Raw genomic sequence first — 16,978 nt, forward strand, 5'->3', positions numbered from 1 at the left:
GGGCTAGCTAAAACCAACTTCAGAAAATTACTAGGTGGCTAGTTTTTTAACACCAAATTATTTTTGATTTGATTTATACAGGCCACATCTAAAGGGACACGTGCCCCTGTGCCTCATATGGGCATGACACATCTGAATTGGGGTATTTCTGAAACTCTCATAGTCTAATAAAGACCATGTTTAAATTACACCAATTACCAAGAGCAAGCTGGGGCAAAGGAATAAACAGCGGTCACATATGTGTCTGTTTGAACCTGTGGTCCAGCGGGCTGTGGTCAGCCAGGTGGTTTATAAGAAGTGCCCTCCTGCCCTGGCCTGGCTAGCTGGACACCAGGCAGACCAAAGGAGTAAACTATCCACCCAGACACAGGTGCAGGGACGGGAAGAGGGCCAGTAGAGGAGGAGGGCCAGGAGCTCTTCTATTGAACATGACTTAAAAGCCATTCAACCACAGTACCCCTACCCAGCCACGTAGCTGCTGTCATGTGCGCGCGTGCGTGTGAGAGAGCGAGAGAGAGAGAGAGAGAGAGAGAGAGAGAGAGAGAGGTATGGAAGGATTGTTGTGTTGGCTTGGCTGACCGTCTGCGGTTCTGTGGCGGTGAGAGAGAGAGTTGGGAGCGCAGAGCGGGCGTTGCTGCCGAAATCCCTAAGAAATGTTCGTTTTGGATCCGAGTCCATGCTTACCTACCGCCCTCCCACTTTTCAAGCGGACTGTCTCTCACTCTCCGTTTCATTTTCCCCTATTAAGGTTGAACTTATAAGTTATGAAACAAAGTCAAAATACATAACTTTTTAAAGTCATATATGTAATTATTTACTTTGAGGGTCTGCTCTGCTAGTCGTGCCCCCCACCCTCCACTCTTCCCGCTCTAGCGGTCTCGCCCCACTATGGGTCCAGGGCAGAGGGGTGGCAGTGGTCGGGTTTCTCTTTCACTGAGGCGAGGAGTAATCTGAGGGCAAAAGTAACTCGCCTCTTTTATTCCCCAGGGAGTTGTGAAAGGTGGCAAAAGAGCAGAGAAACCCACATAAGCCCGTATTTTGTGGAGATTTGTAAAAACTCAGCCTTGTTTCCACTTCCCCCTTACTTGCAGCCAGTGACATGTCCAACACGGTTTTGCCGGAGTTGGTCGGCGTCACATAGCGACTGACTGATCTAATTTTGATCCATTAAGTGTGTGTGTGAGAGAGTGGGTGCGGAGAGAGAGAGCAGCAGAGGGAGAGGTGGCTGGTGGTGGGAAGGAGGGAGGGAGCGGTGGATTGATCCACGGCTGTTAAAATCTTGTTCTGTTTTTTCTTGGAGTGAGGTTTGTGCCTGCCGACTGACTCGCCTATCCCATACAGCAATCCCATCCACGGTAAAGACAAGCTTTTTGCGGAAGGAAAATCTTTTCATTTTTTTAAAAGCGAAAACCAACATATATTTTGGAGCTGGAGAAAAGCCGCAGCTGTGTCCTTTTTGTGTTTTCCTCTCGCCACTGATTGGAAGGAAACAGAGAGAGAGAGAGGAGAGAAGGTGCAGGTTCTTGGATCGATTTGTCAATGTGATTAGGTAAACGTCGTTTCAAGTGCACGCATTCACTTTACCCGTATTTCTTTACCAACAGAAGTATACCCGTTTCTTCTGTTCTGCAACGCTCGGATCTTTGTACCAGCCAAAAACACGTTGTTGTTTTTTCAGGAAAACTGCTAACTTTCTATTTAAAAAAATAAATAAAAAAAAATTATCAGATTGCTTTTTTTCCCCTTCGAACAGTTTCGAGGTGATGTAATCGTTCTGTGTTTTGGTTGGTATTGTGTCGGAGCTCTGGGAGGACTGCAGCCAGGCAACTTGCGGCTGAGACAGACGAGGAAGTCAGGGAAATCAGGTGCAAAGAGCTGCTTTCATTTCCGTGCTGTCGCGGGTGGCTGGGTCCGCCACCCAGTCACAGCTGTTCCCATCCTCTCCAATTCCCCCTCCCTCTATCACTACATCCCTCCTCTCTCTCACTCCCCCTCACCTCTTCCCTTTCATTCAACTCTCTCCATCTCCCTCTGAGCTGGACCGCTCCGGGCTTTTCTCCTCTCTACTGGACACTGTTGTTCGGTGTCCCCCGGGCCAGAGACTTCGTGACCCATCGTGCGGAAGTAGCCATGACCGAGCCCGCCCTGCAGCACCCGGCGCCCGCAGAGCCCCCTTCTCCACACCGCCCTCGCCTCCAGCCCGTCCAGGTACCCCGCCTCCCACAGCGCCTTACCTTGCCTCGCAGGGACTAGATACCTCTTTCTGCGTCTCATATCTTCAAATTCGTCCAATGTGGAATTCTCTCAGAATAAAGTTATTGACCTAGTATAAGCCTTATTGTAGCACCAAAACACCAGGACGAACGTGAATTACACATAACGTAGCGGGGGAGTCGATTGGACTTCAGCAGCTGAGAGCCGTGAAGGCGCTTTCACCTGTTCCTCTCAAGCCCGGAGGCTGCAGCTGTTTAATGTCCTAACCTCTCCCCGCGCTCCGCCCCTCCCCGCTCCACCAGCCATAGTGACAGCCAAGAAAGGTAGCCCTCTGGTCACAGTGGCACGGCCACCCCGTCCCGCACCGCCACACCCCACCCACCGCAAACGGATGCCAACGAGAGTGTCCGCTGACTCTTTGACCCTCCACTCCATCCAGCGGATTATAAACACACAAGTGAACTCTCCGGACTGTCGGACCGGCTCTGACGGACAAGGAGACTGACTCTGGGCGAAGTTCCGTAGTGGAGGGGGGAAGAGATGCGGTCCCTTCTCTCCACGCTCGCTGTCTTGTAAGTCTCTCTAACAACACATTTCTCAATAATGTTATTGATATATAAAACAACTTATGTTTCAGTCATATATATATATAAGACTCAAACATAAATTGCTTTATATATAGGGTTTCTCTGGCTATTTATTTGACTATCTCTTCCCATATGTCACCATAGAAACGTTTCAAGATAGGTCAGGTTGTGATTGGCAAACGTTTCAGTGTCACTGGGTTAGAGTTTGGGCTACGCCACTCGGACATGTCATAAACACCTTTATAACCCTTATTGCTGGTGTTGTTGATGTTGACCAATTCAATTGGACCTCGGTTTATATGAAGTAGAGTACAGTAATTGGATTTAATCATAGTCTACACACTATCGCAAACATTCATTGGCTCATAGGCTACAACAATATCTAATGGAATAGGAAAATGCTGACATGCCAACTGCCACTTTGTTAAAGGATAGAGTGGAGTGCCTGCGGTTGACTATTTGAGGTGTGTCCCGTTAAAAGCCAGACATTTATTTATCTTTCTTTGTGTCTTCTGTATTTCTCCCAGATGGCAGTCATCTCCAGATAGTTCTCATTCCCTTGCTCAGACAACCTGTACAGGTCTCTCTCTCTCTCTCTCATATTGATGTGAATCACACTGCTGCTCTCTCGTTAAGCTATTTACGATTTACGTATTGTGGTTGTTGTGAATGGCTGTTCACGAATCAAAATGTGTATTTGAACCCAATGATGGTTGAATTTAAGAAGTTTAAGCTGCCTATCAATCATTGTTTTTGAAACCAGTGGACAGCCAGTGAAAAATTCGCTCTTGCGACAGCAGCATAGTGCGGATCCCAGCCTATGGATAAAATTAAATGTGATAAAATAAATAAAAGCTGAAATGAATCATTCTCTCTACTATTATTCTGACATTTCACATAATTAAAATAAAGTGGTGATCCTAACTGACCTAAAATGGAATTTTAACTAGGATTAAATGTCAGGAATTGTGAATTATTTGGCTAAAGTGTATGTAAACTTCCGACTTCAACTGTATATATATATATATATACTACCATTCAAAAGTTTGGGGTCACTTAGAAATGCCCTTGTTTTTGAAATTAAAGCACATTTTTTGTCCATTAAAATAAAATCAAATTGATCAGAAATACAGTGTAGATATTGTTAATGTTGTAAATTACTATTGTAGCTGGAAACGGCAGATTCTTTAAATTGAATATCTACATAGATGTACAGAGGCCCATTATCAGCAACCATCACTCCTGTGTTCCAATGGCACGTTGTGTTAGCTAATCCAAGTTTATCATTTTAAAAGGCTAATTGATCATGAGAAAACCCTTTTTCAATTCTATTAGCACAGCTGAAAACGGTTGTCCTGATTTAAAGGAGAAATAAAACTGGCCTTCTTTAGATTAGTTGAGTATCTGGAGCATCAGAATTTGTGGGTTCGATTACAGGCTCAAAATGGCCAGAAACAAAGTAGTTTCTTCTTTCTACTCATCAGTCTATTCTTGTTCTGAGAAATAAAGGCAATTCCATGTGAGAAATTGCCAAGAAATTGAAGATCTCGTATAACACTGTGTACTACTACCTTCACAGAACAGCGCAAACTGGCTACAACCAGAATATAAAGAGGAGTGGGAGGCCCTGGTGCACAACTGAGCAAGAGGACAAGTACATTAGAATGTCTAGTTTGAGAAACAGACGCCTCGCCTCACAAGTCCTCAACTGGCAGATTCATTAAATAGATCCCGCAAAACAACAGTCTCACCGTCAACAGTGAAGAGGCGACTCAAGGATGCTGGCCTTCTAGGCAGAGTTTCTCTGTCCGGTATCTGTGTTCTTTTGCCCATCTTAATCTTTTCTTTTTATTGGCCAGTTTGAGACGTGGCTTTTTCTTTGCAACTCTGCCTAGAAGACCAGCATCCTGGAGTCGCCTCTTCACTGTTGACGTTGAGACTGGTGTTTTGCGAGCACTATTTAAGGAAGCTTAAAAAACAAGGACATTTCTAAGGGACCCCAAACCTTTGAACAGTAGTGTATATCTTTTTAAACTCAGCAAAAAAAAGAAACGTCCTTTCACTGTCAACTGCGTTAACACTTAACATGTGTAAATATTTGTGTGAACATAAGATTCAACAACTGAGACATAAATTGAACAAGTTCCATAGACATGTGACTAACAGAAATGGTATCTGGTGTGGCCACCAGCTGCATTAAGTACTGCAGTGCATCTCCGCCTCCTGGACTCCACCAGATTTGCCAGTTCTTGATGTTACCCCACTCTTCCACCAATGCACCTGCAAGTTCCCGGATATTTCTGGTTGGAATGGCCCTAGCCCTCACCCTCCTGTCCAACTGGTCCCAGACTTGCTCAATGGGATTGAGATCCGGGCTCTTCACTGGCTATGGCAGAACACTGACATTCCTGTCTTGCAGGAAATCACGCACAGAATGAGCAGTATGGCTGGTGGCATTGTCATGCTGGAGGGTCATGTCAGGATGAACCTGCAGGAAGGGTACCACATGAGGGAGGAGGATGTCTTCCCTCTAACCCACAGTGTTGAGATTGCCTACAATGACAACAATCTCAGTCCGATGATGCTGTGACACACCGCTCCAGACCGCTCCAGACCATGACGGACCCTCCACCTCCAAATCGATCCCGCACCAGAGTACAGGCCTCAGTGTTATGCTCATTCCTTCGACGATAAACGCAAATCCGACCATCACCCCTGGTGAGACAAAACCGCAACTAGTCAGTGAAGAGCACCTTTTGCCAGTCCTGTCTGGTCCAGCGACGGTGGGTTTGTGCCCATAGGCAATGTTGTTGCCGGTGATGTCTGGTGAGGACCTGCCTTACAACAGGCCTACAAGCCCTCAGTCCAGCCTCTCTCAGCCTATTGCGAACAGTCTGAGCACTGAGGAAGGGATTGTGCATTCCTGGTGTAACTCATGCACTTGTTGTTGCCATCCTGTACTTGTCCCGCAGGTGTGATGTTCAGATGTACCGATCCTGTGCAGGTATTGTTACACGTGGTCTTCCACTGCGAGGACGATCAGCTGTTCGTCCTGTCTCCCTGTAGTGCTGTCTTAGGCATCTCACTGTACAGACATTGCAATTTATTACCCTGGCCACATCTGCAGTCCTCATGCCTCCTTGCAGCATGCCTAAGGTACGTTCACACAGATGAGAAGGGACCCTGTGCATCTTTTTTTTTTTCAGAGTCAGTAGAAAGGCCTCTTTCGTGTCCTAAGTTTTCATAACTGTGACATTAATTGCCTACCGTCTGTAAGCAGTTAGTGTCTTAACGACCGTTCCACACGTGCATGTTCATTAATTGTTTATGGTTCATTGAACAAGCATGGGAAACAGTGTTTAAACACTTTACAATGAAGATCTGCAAAGTTATATGGATTTTTACGAATTATCTTTGAAAGACAGGTTCCTGAAATAGGGATGTTTCTAATTTTTGTTGAGTTTATAAATACAGTACCAGTCAAAGGTTTGGACACACCTACTCATTCAAGGGTTTTTCTTTATTTGGACTATTTTCTACATTGTGGAATAGTAGTGAAGACATCAAAACTATGAAACAACACATATGGAATTATGTGGTAACCAAAAAAAATTCGAACAACAGAATCTTCGAGGGTAGCCACCCTTTGCCTTGACAGCTTTGTACACTCTTGGCGTTCTCTCAACCAGTTTCATGAGGTAGTCACTTGAAATGCATTTCAATTAACAGGTGTTCCTTGTTCATTTGTGGAATTTCTTTCCTTCTTTATGCATTTGAGCCAATCAGTTGTGTTGTGACAAGGTTGGGGGAGGAGGGGACCGCCACAGGAAAGGAAGGCCCAGAGTTACCTCTGCTGCAGAGGATAAGTTCATTAGAGTTACCAGCCTCAGAAATTGCAGCCTAAAGAAATTGCAGCCGAGTTCAAGTAACAGACACATCTTAACATCATATGTTCATAGGATACTGCGTGAATCAGGCCTTCATGGTTTATTTGCTGCAAAGAAACCACTACTAGAACACCAATAAGAAGAAGAGACTTTGGAATGGAATGGACTTAGACCGGTGGAAAAATATCCTTTGGTCTGATGAGTCCAAATTTGAGATTTTTCTTTCCAACCGCCATGTCTTTGTGAGATGCAGAGTAGGTGAATTGATGATCTCTGCATGTGTGGTTCCTACCGTGAAGCATGGAGGAGAAGGTGTGATGGTGTGGGGGTGCTTCCCTGGTGACATTGTCAGTGATTTATTTAGAATTCAAGGCGGACATGGCTACCACAGCACTCTGCAGAGATACACCATCCCATCTGGTTTGCACTTAGTGGGACTATACTTTTTTTTCTCAACTGGACAATGACCCAAAACACACCTCCAGGCTGTGTAATGGCTATTTGACCAGGATGGAGAATGGTGGATTGCTGCATCAGATGACCTGACCTCAACCCAATTGAGATGGTTTGGGATGAGTTGGACAGCAGACTGAAGGAAAAGCAGCCAACATACAGTGCCTTGCGAAAGTATTCGGCCCCCTTGAACTTTGCGACCTTTTGCCACATTTCAGGCTTCAAACATAAAGATATAAAACTGTATTTTTTTGTGAAGAATCAACAACAAGTGGGACACAATCATGAAGTGGAACGACATTTGTTGGATATTTCAAACTTTTTTAACAAATCAAAAACTGAAAAATTGGGCATGCAAAATTATTCAGCCCCCTTAAATTAATACTTTGTAGCGCCACCTTTTGCTGCGATTACAGCTGTAAGTCGCTTGGGGTATGTCTCTATCAGTTTTGCACATCGAGAGACTGAAATTTTTTCCCATTCCTCCTTGCAAAACAGCTCGAGCTCAGTGAGGTTGGATGGAGAGCATTTGTGAACAGCAGTTTTCAGTTCTTTCCACAGATTCTCGATTGGATTCAGGTCTGGACTTTGACTTGGCCATTCTAACACCTGGATATGTTTATTTTTGAACCATTCCATTGTAGATTTTGCTTTATGTTTTGGATCATTGTCTTGTTGGAAGACAAATCTCCGTCCCAGTCTCAGGTCTTTTGCAGACTCCATCAGGTTTTCTTCCAGAATGGTCCTGTATTTGGCTCCATCCATCTTCCCATCAATTTTAACCATCTTCCCTGTCCTTGCTGAAGAAAAGCAGGCCCAAACCATGATGCTGCCACCACTATGTTTGACAGTGGGGATGGTGTGTTCAGGGTGAGGAGCTGTGTTGCTTTTACGCCAAACATAACGTTTTGCATTGTTGCCAAAAAGTTCAATTTTGGTTTCATCTGACCAGAGTACCTTCTTCCACATGTTTGGTGTGTCTCCCAGGTGGCTTGTGGCAAACTTTAAACAACACTTTTTATGGATATCTTTAAGAAATTGCTTTCTTCTTGCCACTCTTCCATAAAGGCCAGATTTGTGCAATATACGACTGATTGTTGTCCTATGGACAGAGTCTCCCACCTCAGCTGTAGATCTCTGCAGTTCATCCAGAGTGATCATGGGCCTCTTGGCTGCATCTCTGATCAGTCTTCTCCTTGTATGAGCTGAAAGTTTAGAGGGACGGCCAGGTCTTGGTAGATTTGCAGTGGTCTGATACTCCTTCCATTTCAATATTATCGCTTGCACAGTGCTCCTTGTGATGTTTAAAGCTTGGGAAATCTTTTTGTATCCAAATCCGGCTTTAAACTTCTTCACAACAGTATCTCGGACCTGCCTGGTGTGTTCCTTGTTCTTCATGATGCTCTCTGCGCTTTTAACGGACCTCTGAGACTATCACAGTGCAGGTGCATTTATACGGAGACTTGATTACACACAGATGGATTGTATTTATCATCATTAGTCATTTAGGTCAACATTGGATCATTCAGAGATCCTCACTGTACTTCTGGAGAGAGTTTGCTGCACTGAAAGTAAAGGGGCTGAATAATTTTGCACGGCCAATTTTTCAGGTTTTGATTTGTTAAAAAAGTTTGAAATATCCAATAAATGTCGTTCCACTTCATGATTGTGTCCCACTTGTTGTTGATTCTTCACAAAAAAATACAGTTTTATATCTTTATGTTTGAAGCCTGAAATGTGACAAAAGGTCGCAAAGTTCAAGGGGGCCGAATACTTTCGCAAGGCACTGTATGTGGGAATTCCTTCAAGACTGTTGGAAATGCATTCTTCAGGGAGCTGGTTGAGAGAACGCCAAGAGTGTGCAAAGCTGTCATCAAAGGAAAAAGATGGCTACTTTGAAGAATCTTAAATGTAAAATATATTTAGATTTGTTTAAGACATTTTTGGTTACTACATGATTCCATATGTGTTATTTCATAGTTCTGATGTCTTCACTACTTTTCCACAATGTAGAAAATAATAAAACAAAAAATAAATAAAGTTGAATGAGTAGCTGTGTTCAAACCTTTGACTGGTACTGTATATATTTCCATAGATTCTTGAAGAATATAACTTATATACTGTATGACTCATGGGCTTAGTTCAACTTTCACTCCCCATTAGAACCCAAAATATAAGCTTGTTTTTATAAACATTGTAAATGTAAACAAACACTGTATATCCTCATAACATGGTATAAACCATAATGTTGATATCATGGATGGTCAGTCCTTGCATCCATAGCTCTGTCTGTTAATCTGAGAGTGGTTACATTTCTCCAGGCCCATCCCTCAGCCTTTTACCAAAACAGAGACGGGGAAACCATTTTTGTTATTGTTTCATCTGTGGATTGGCCCTTTAAACAGCTGCATGTTATCAAGATATCAAAGTGTCCCCAACAAAAAGGTCAACAATAGGCCTATAACAAATGCAGCATATGGCATTCATTTTTCACATGTAAATAGCACTTTTCAGTAACTCGCAATGCATGCCATTCCATGAGCGCAGCATTTAATTTTAATCTCGAATCAATGAGGACAATCAGTCCTCCATGACAACAAAATCATAAACAACAGAGTAGGGCTGACTAATATGTCCTTATTTGGGGGTTTATGCTCAGGTAAAACAATTTGGCTAATCTATACTTCCATATTTCCAAGTCCTATTCTTGAAGATCAAGGGGTGCAACATTTATTGGAATGACTGTAATTCTGATAACCAAAGTCTTTTAATGTAAATATATAATTTAATCATGATATTATATGTAGTAGAAAGCGATGGGTTAGTAGAAGCCTACATTTTTATTGTATTTTTTATTTCACCTTTATTTAACCAGGTAGGCTAGTTGAGAACAAGTTCTCATTTGTAACTGCGACCTGGCCAAGATAAAGCATAGCAGTGTGAACAGACAACACAGAGTTACACATGGAGTAAACAATTAACAAGTCAATAACACAGTAGAAAAAAGGGGAGTCTATATACATTGTGTGCAAAAGGCATGAGAAGGTAGGCGAATAATTACAATTATGCAGATTAACACTGGAGTGATAAATGATCAGATGGTTATGTACAGGTAGTACGATATTGGTTTGCAAAAGAGCAGAAAAGTAAATAAATAAAAACAGTATGGGGATGAGGTAGGTGAAAATGGGTGGGCTATTTACCAATAGACTATGTACAGCTGCAGCGATCGGTTAGCTGCTCAGATAGCAGATGTTTGAAGTTGGTGAGGGAGATAAAAGTCTCCAACTTCAGCGATTTTTGCAATTCATTCCAGTCACAGGCAGCAGAGAACTGGAACGAAAGGCGGACAAATGAGGTGTTGGCTTTAGGGATGATCAGTGAGATACACCTGCTGGAGCGCGTGCTACGGATGGGTGTTGCCATCGTGACCAGTGAACTGAGATAAGGCGGAGCTTTACTTGTAGATGACCTGGAGCCAGTGGGTCTGGCGACGAATATGTAGCGAGGGCCAGCCGACTAGAGCATACAAGTCACAGTGGTGGGTGGTATAAGGTGCTTTAGTGACAAAACGGATGGCACTGTGATAAACTGCATCCAGTTTGCTGAGTTGAGTGTTGGAAGCAATTTTGTAGATGACATCGCCGAAGTCGAGGATCGGTAGGATAGTCAGTTTTACTAGGGTAAGTTTGGCGGCGTGAGTGAAGGAGGCTTTGTTGCGGAATAGAAAGCCAACTCTTGATTTGATTTTCGATTGGAGATGTTTGATATGGGTCTGGAAGGAGAGTTTACAGTCTAGCCAGACACCTAGGTACTTATAGATGTCCACATATTCAAGGTCGGAACCATCCAGGGTGGTGATGCTGGTCAGGCGTGCGGGTGCAGGCAGCGAACGGTTGAAAAGCATGCATTTGGTTTTACTAGCGTTTAAGAGCAGTTGGAGGCCACGGAAGGAGTGTTGTATGGCATTGAAGCTCGTTTGGAGGTTAGATAGCACAGTGTCCAAGGACGGGCCGGAAGTATATAGAATGGTGTCGTCTGCGTAGAGGTGGATCAGGGAATCGCCCGCAGCATGAGCAACATCATTGATATATACAGAGAAAAGAGTCGGCCCGAGAATTGAACCCTGTGGCACCCCCATAGAGACTGCCAGAGGACCGGACAGCATGCCCTCCGATTTGACACACTGAACTCTGTCTGCAAAGTAATTGGTGAACCAGGCAAGGCAGTCATCCGAAAAACCGAGGCTACTGAGTCTGCCGATAAGATTACGGTGATTGACAGAGTCGAAAGCCTTGGCAAGGTCTATGAAGACGGCTGCACAGTACTGTCTTTTATCGATGGCGGTTATGATATCGTTTAGTACCTTGAGCGTGGCTGAGGTACACCCGTGACCGGCTCGGAAACCAGATTGCACAGCAAAGAAGGTACGGTGGGATTCGAGATGGTCAGTGACCTGTTTGTTGACTTGGCTTTCGAAGACCTTAGATAGGCAGGGCAGGATGGATATAAGTCTGTAACAGTTTGGGTCCAGGGTGTCGCCAACCCATAAAGTAAAATTAAACATCCATATATGGCCAGCTACGTAAACTTTAACATTGATTTATCCTGCAATAGATGTCATTCAATTGATAACATACATTTTTGTCTTCTTCTAATGCCTCTTAAGGGGAATGTAATCTAAAAGTAGCTGAATGTAATCAGATGTTTTGAGTAATCCAAAAGTTGCGTTAGTGATTACAATTCTGGACAGGTAAATAGTCACTGTAACTGATTACGTTTAGGCAATAACCTTCCCAACCTTGTTGCCAAAGCAAGTAAAATATATAATAAACAAAAGTGAAATAAACAATAAAAAATGAACAGTAAACATTACACTCACAAAGGTTCCAAAAGAATAAAGACATTTCAAATGTCATATTATGTCTCTATACAGTGTTGTAACGATGTACAAATAGTTCAAGTACAAAAGGGGAAATTAATAAACATAAATATAGGTTGTATTTACAATGGTGTTTGTTCTTCACTAGTTGCCCTTTTCTTGTGGCAACAGGTCACAAATCTTGCTGCTGTGATGGCACACTGTGGTATTTCACCCAATAGATATGGGAGTTTATCAAAATTAGATTTGTTTTCAAATTCTTTGCGGGCCTGTGTAATCTGAGGGAAATATGTGTCTCTAATATGGTCATACGTTTGGCAGGAGGTTTGGAAATGCAGCTCAGTTTCCATCTCATTTTGTGGGCAGTGTGCACATGGCCTGTCTTCTCTTGAGAGCCAGGTCTGCCTTTGGCGGCCTTTCTCAATAGCAAGGCTATGCTCAGTGAGTCTGTACATAGTCACTGTGGTCAGTATTCTGTCACTGTGTACTCTCTGTTTAGGCCCAAATAGCATTCTAGTTTGCTCAGTTGTTTTGTAAATTCTTTCCAATGTGTCAAGTAATTATATTTTCTCGTGATTTGGTTGGTTCTAATTGTGTTGCTATCCTGGGGCTCTGTGGGGTCTGTTTGTGTTTGTGAACAGAGCCCCAGGACCAGCTTGCTTAGGGGGCTCTTCTCCAGGTGCATTTCTCTGTAGGTCATGGCTTTGTTATGGAAGGTTAGGGAATTTGGGAATCGCTTCCATTTTGATGGTTGTAGAATTTAACAGCTATTTTCTGGATTTTGATAATTAGCGGGTATCGACCTAATTCTGCTCTGAGTTATGTTGTATATATTTTTGCAGAATTCTGCATGCAGTCTGAATTTGGTGTTTGTCCCATTTTGTGAATTCTTGGTTGGTGAGCGGACCCCAAACCTCACAACCATAAAGAACAATGGGTTCTATAATTGATTCAAGTGTATTTTGTCAGATCCTAATTGGTATGTTGAATGTTATGTTCCTTTTGATGGCATAGAAGGCCCTTCTTGCCTTGTCTCGCAGATCGTTCACAGCTTTGTAGAAGTAACCTGTGGTGCTGATGTTTAGGCTGAGATATGTATTGAGGTATTGTTTTGTGTGTGCTCTAGGGCAACGGTGTCTAGATGGAATTTGTATTCACCTTTTTTGGAACACCATTATTTTTGTCTTACTGAGATGTACTGTCAGGGCCCAGTTCTGACAGAATCTGTGCAGAAGATCTACGTGCTGCTGTAGGCCTTCCTTTGTTGGGGACAGAAGCACCAGATCATCAGCAAATAGTAGACATTTGACTTCAGATTCTAGTAGGGTAAGGCCGGGTGCTGCAGATGGTTCTAGTACCCTCGCCAATTCCTTGATATATATGTTGAAGAGGGTGGGGCTTAAGCCTGTCTCACCCCCCCGGCCCTGTGGAAAAAAATGTGTGTGTTTTTTGCCAATTTTAACCGCACACTTGTTTGTGTACATGGATTTTATAATGTTGTATGTTTTTCCCCCAACACCACTTTCTATCCATTTGTATAGCAGAGCCTCATGCCAAACTGAGTCGAAAGCTTTTTTGAAATCAACAAAGCACGAGAAGACTTTGCCTTTGTTTTGGTTTGTTTATTTGTCAATTAGGGTGTGCAGGGTGAATACATGGTCTGTCGTACGGTAAGTTGGTAAAAGCCAATTTGACATTTGTTCAGTACATTGTTTTCGCTGAGGAAATGTATGATTCTGCTGTTAAAGATAATGAAAAGGATTTTCCCAAGGTTGCTGTTGATGCATATCCCACGGTAGTTATTGGGGTCAAATTTGTCTCAATTTTTGTGGATTGGGATGATCAGTCCTTGGTTACAAATACTGGGGAAAATGCCAGAGCTGAGGATGATGTTAAAGAGTTTAAATAGAATCTCTCTCTCATTTGAATTGGCCACACCCCACAGGAAGCAGAATGTCTTATTTATTTTACACATCACTACACATCTTTATTTTGACATCATGTGTGGTTTCCAATGTCATGTAGCATTATATAATTGCATACATTAGATCAAACATTGCCATATGAAAGAGACAATCTAACATCTCATGACAATTGAAAAATACTGTATGATATGTGTATTTTTTGCATTAAAAAGTTGTAGATAATTTTGATAAAATGATTTGTCAAATGAAAGAGACTGTCATGTTTCACATCTCATCTGAATTGGTTTGTCTTTTTGACAAGATGGCGACGAAAGACATGGTAGCCCTGTTTCTAGCTCCTAGCCAGCTCTGCAGTATTTTATGTGTGTGTAACATTTCCTACAGTATTTGCTTAGAATGTTTCTTGCATTATTAGCTTCAGCCGAAAATAACTTTTGGATATTAGATCGGCGGTCACTCACAAGCATTTCAAACAGATATGCAACTTCCCTGAACTGGATCCTTTGTTTGAACTTCCCAAGGCAATCCCATTCATCCCAGGGGCTGCTCCAAGACGCTGTCACCGGAGAGGAGGAGTAAGAAGTTGGCTTCTTATTGACTCAGGAGACGTGCATACCATCCATCGCTCCGAGTATACAGTATAGCTTGCTAATGTTCAGTCCCTGGGACAATAAAGTAAACGAGCTCCAAAGAGACGTCAGGGACTGTAACATACTCTGTTTCACGGAGTCTTGTCTCTCTCCGGATATACTGTCCCTGTTCATTTGGACAGCAGGGTTCTCCATCCATTGCACAGACAGGAAGAAAGAACTCTCCGGGAAAAAGAAAGGTGGAGGTGTATGTTTCATGATTAACCTCTGTCTTCAATTTTCACCTGAAATGATATACTCAAATCTAACTGCCTGTAGCTCAGGCCCTGAAGCAACGATATGCCTATTCTTGGTACCATTTGAAAGGAAACACTTTGAAGTTTGTGGAAATGTAAAAGGAATGTACAGTAGGAGAATATAACACAATAGATCGGGTTAAAGATAATACAACGAAAAAAACAACTGTTCTTTTGTATTTTTTTGTACCATCATCTTTGAAATGCAAGAGAAAGGCCATAATGTAATATTCTAGCCCAGGTGTAATATACATATTGGCCACTAGATGGCAGCAGTGTGTGTGTGTGTGTGTGTGTGTGTGTGTGCAACGTTTTAAACTGATCCAATGAAACATTGCATTTATGTTTAAAAATTTGCATCAAGACTGCCCAAATATGCCTATTGTTTATTAATAACTTTTATGTTCAAAATTGTGCACTCTCCTCAAACAGTAGCATGGTATTCTTTCACTGTAATAGCTACTGTAAATTGGACAGTGTAGTTAGATTAACAAGAATTTAAGCTTTCTGCCAATATCAGATATGTCTGTGAATTTTCTTGTTACTTACAACCTCATGCTAATCACATTAGCCTATGTTAGTTCAACTGTCCCATGGAAGTGACGTTGATCCCAAATAAGTTTTTAACTACCCATTGTGTGATTGTGGTAACATACAGGAATTTAAGTCCTTTTGTCCTCCCGATCTAGATTATCAAATGCCGACCGCATTACCTCCCGAGATAATTCTCTCAAGGAACTACACTGGACTTTGTACAAACTCGAAACCGCATATCCTGAGGCTGCATAAATGTATTGGAAATTTGCTGAAAATTTGAATAAACGAAATCTGAGGAAATCACTACCGAAGTTCTTTCAACATATCTCCTGTGCACTTTTGCCCATTGCTACTACCCCTTCTGGGACGGGGACAAGGCCCTCCCTTTGGTAAATCAGATCATGCCACTATTTGGATTCACCTCTACTATAGGCAGAAACTTAAACAGGAAGTAACCATGATAAGGACTGTTAAACATTGGTCAGACCAATTGGAATCTATGCTTCAAGATTGTTTTGATCACACGGTCTGGGATATGTTCCGGGTTGCCTTTGAGAGTAGCATTGATGTATACACTGACTTGGTGACTGAGTTAATCAGGAAGTGCATAGATGATGTTGTTCCCACTGTGATGATCAGAACTTATCCAAGTCAAAAACCATAGATAGATGGCACCATTCGTGCAAAACTGAAAACTCGAACCACCACATTTAACCACAGCAAGGTGACTGGGGACATGGACATATACAAACAGAGCAGCTAAGCCCTCCGTAAGGCAATCAAACAGGCAAAACGTCAGTACAGGGATGAAATGGAGTCGCAATTAAACGGCTCAGACACGAGACGTATGTGGCAGGAACACAAGACAATCCCAGGATATAAAGAGAAACCCAGCCACGTTGCGGAGACCGATGCCCTTCTTCCGGACAAGCTAAATACCTTCTTTGCCCGCTTCGAGAAAAACACGAGGGATGTGAGCTCTCGTACTCCATGGTATAGGTGAGTAAGACGTTTAAGCGTGTTAACCCTCGTGAGGCTGCCGGCCCAGGCCAGCGAGGATCTGAGCCGCGTTCTCAGAGCATATGTACGGAGAGTTTACAGATATATTCAATCTCTCCCTTTCCCATTTGCTTCAAGATGTCCACCATTGTTCCTGTACCCAAGAAAGCAAAGGTAACTGAACTAAATGACTATGGGCCTGTAGCATTCACTTCTGAAGTGCTTTGAGAGGCTAGTTAAGGATCACATCACCTTCACCTTCACCTTACCCAACACCCTAGACCCACTATAATTTGCATACAGCCCCAACAGATCCAAGGATGATGCAATCACCATCACACTGCACACTGCCCTATTCCATCTGGACAAGATGAATATCTAAGTAAGAATGCAGTTCATCGGCTACAGCTCAGCCTTCAATACCATAGTGCCCTGCAAGCTCAACACTAAGCTCGGGGCCCTGGGAATGGCCCCCAGCCCTGTGTAACTGGGTCCTGGACTTCCTGACGGGCTGACTCCAGGTGGTGAAGATAGGCAACAACACCTCCACTATGCTGATCTGCTAAAACGGTGCCCAACAGGGGTGTGTGCTCAGCCCTCTCCCGTAC

The 16,978-nt window shown here is 43.0% G+C and overlaps 1 protein-coding gene across 1 annotated transcript in view; it reads left to right on the forward strand.

Annotated features, from left to right (window-relative positions):
• Positions 1–1,824: 1,824 nt before the first annotated feature.
• Positions 1,825–16,978, forward strand: part of LOC139390703 (fibroblast growth factor 18-like) — a 48,917-nt gene continuing 33,763 nt past the window's right edge. Inside the window, exon 1 of the mRNA XM_071138017.1 lies at positions 1,825–2,786. Coding sequence (XP_070994118.1) covers positions 2,755–2,786 — 32 coding nt within the window. The 5' untranslated portion in view covers positions 1,825–2,754. The remainder of the gene's footprint in view (positions 2,787–16,978) is intronic.

Source organism: Oncorhynchus clarkii, chromosome 31 (assembly GCF_045791955.1).
Source record: "Oncorhynchus clarkii lewisi isolate Uvic-CL-2024 chromosome 31, UVic_Ocla_1.0, whole genome shotgun sequence".
Classification (NCBI taxonomy): Eukaryota; Metazoa; Chordata; class Actinopteri; order Salmoniformes; family Salmonidae; genus Oncorhynchus; species Oncorhynchus clarkii.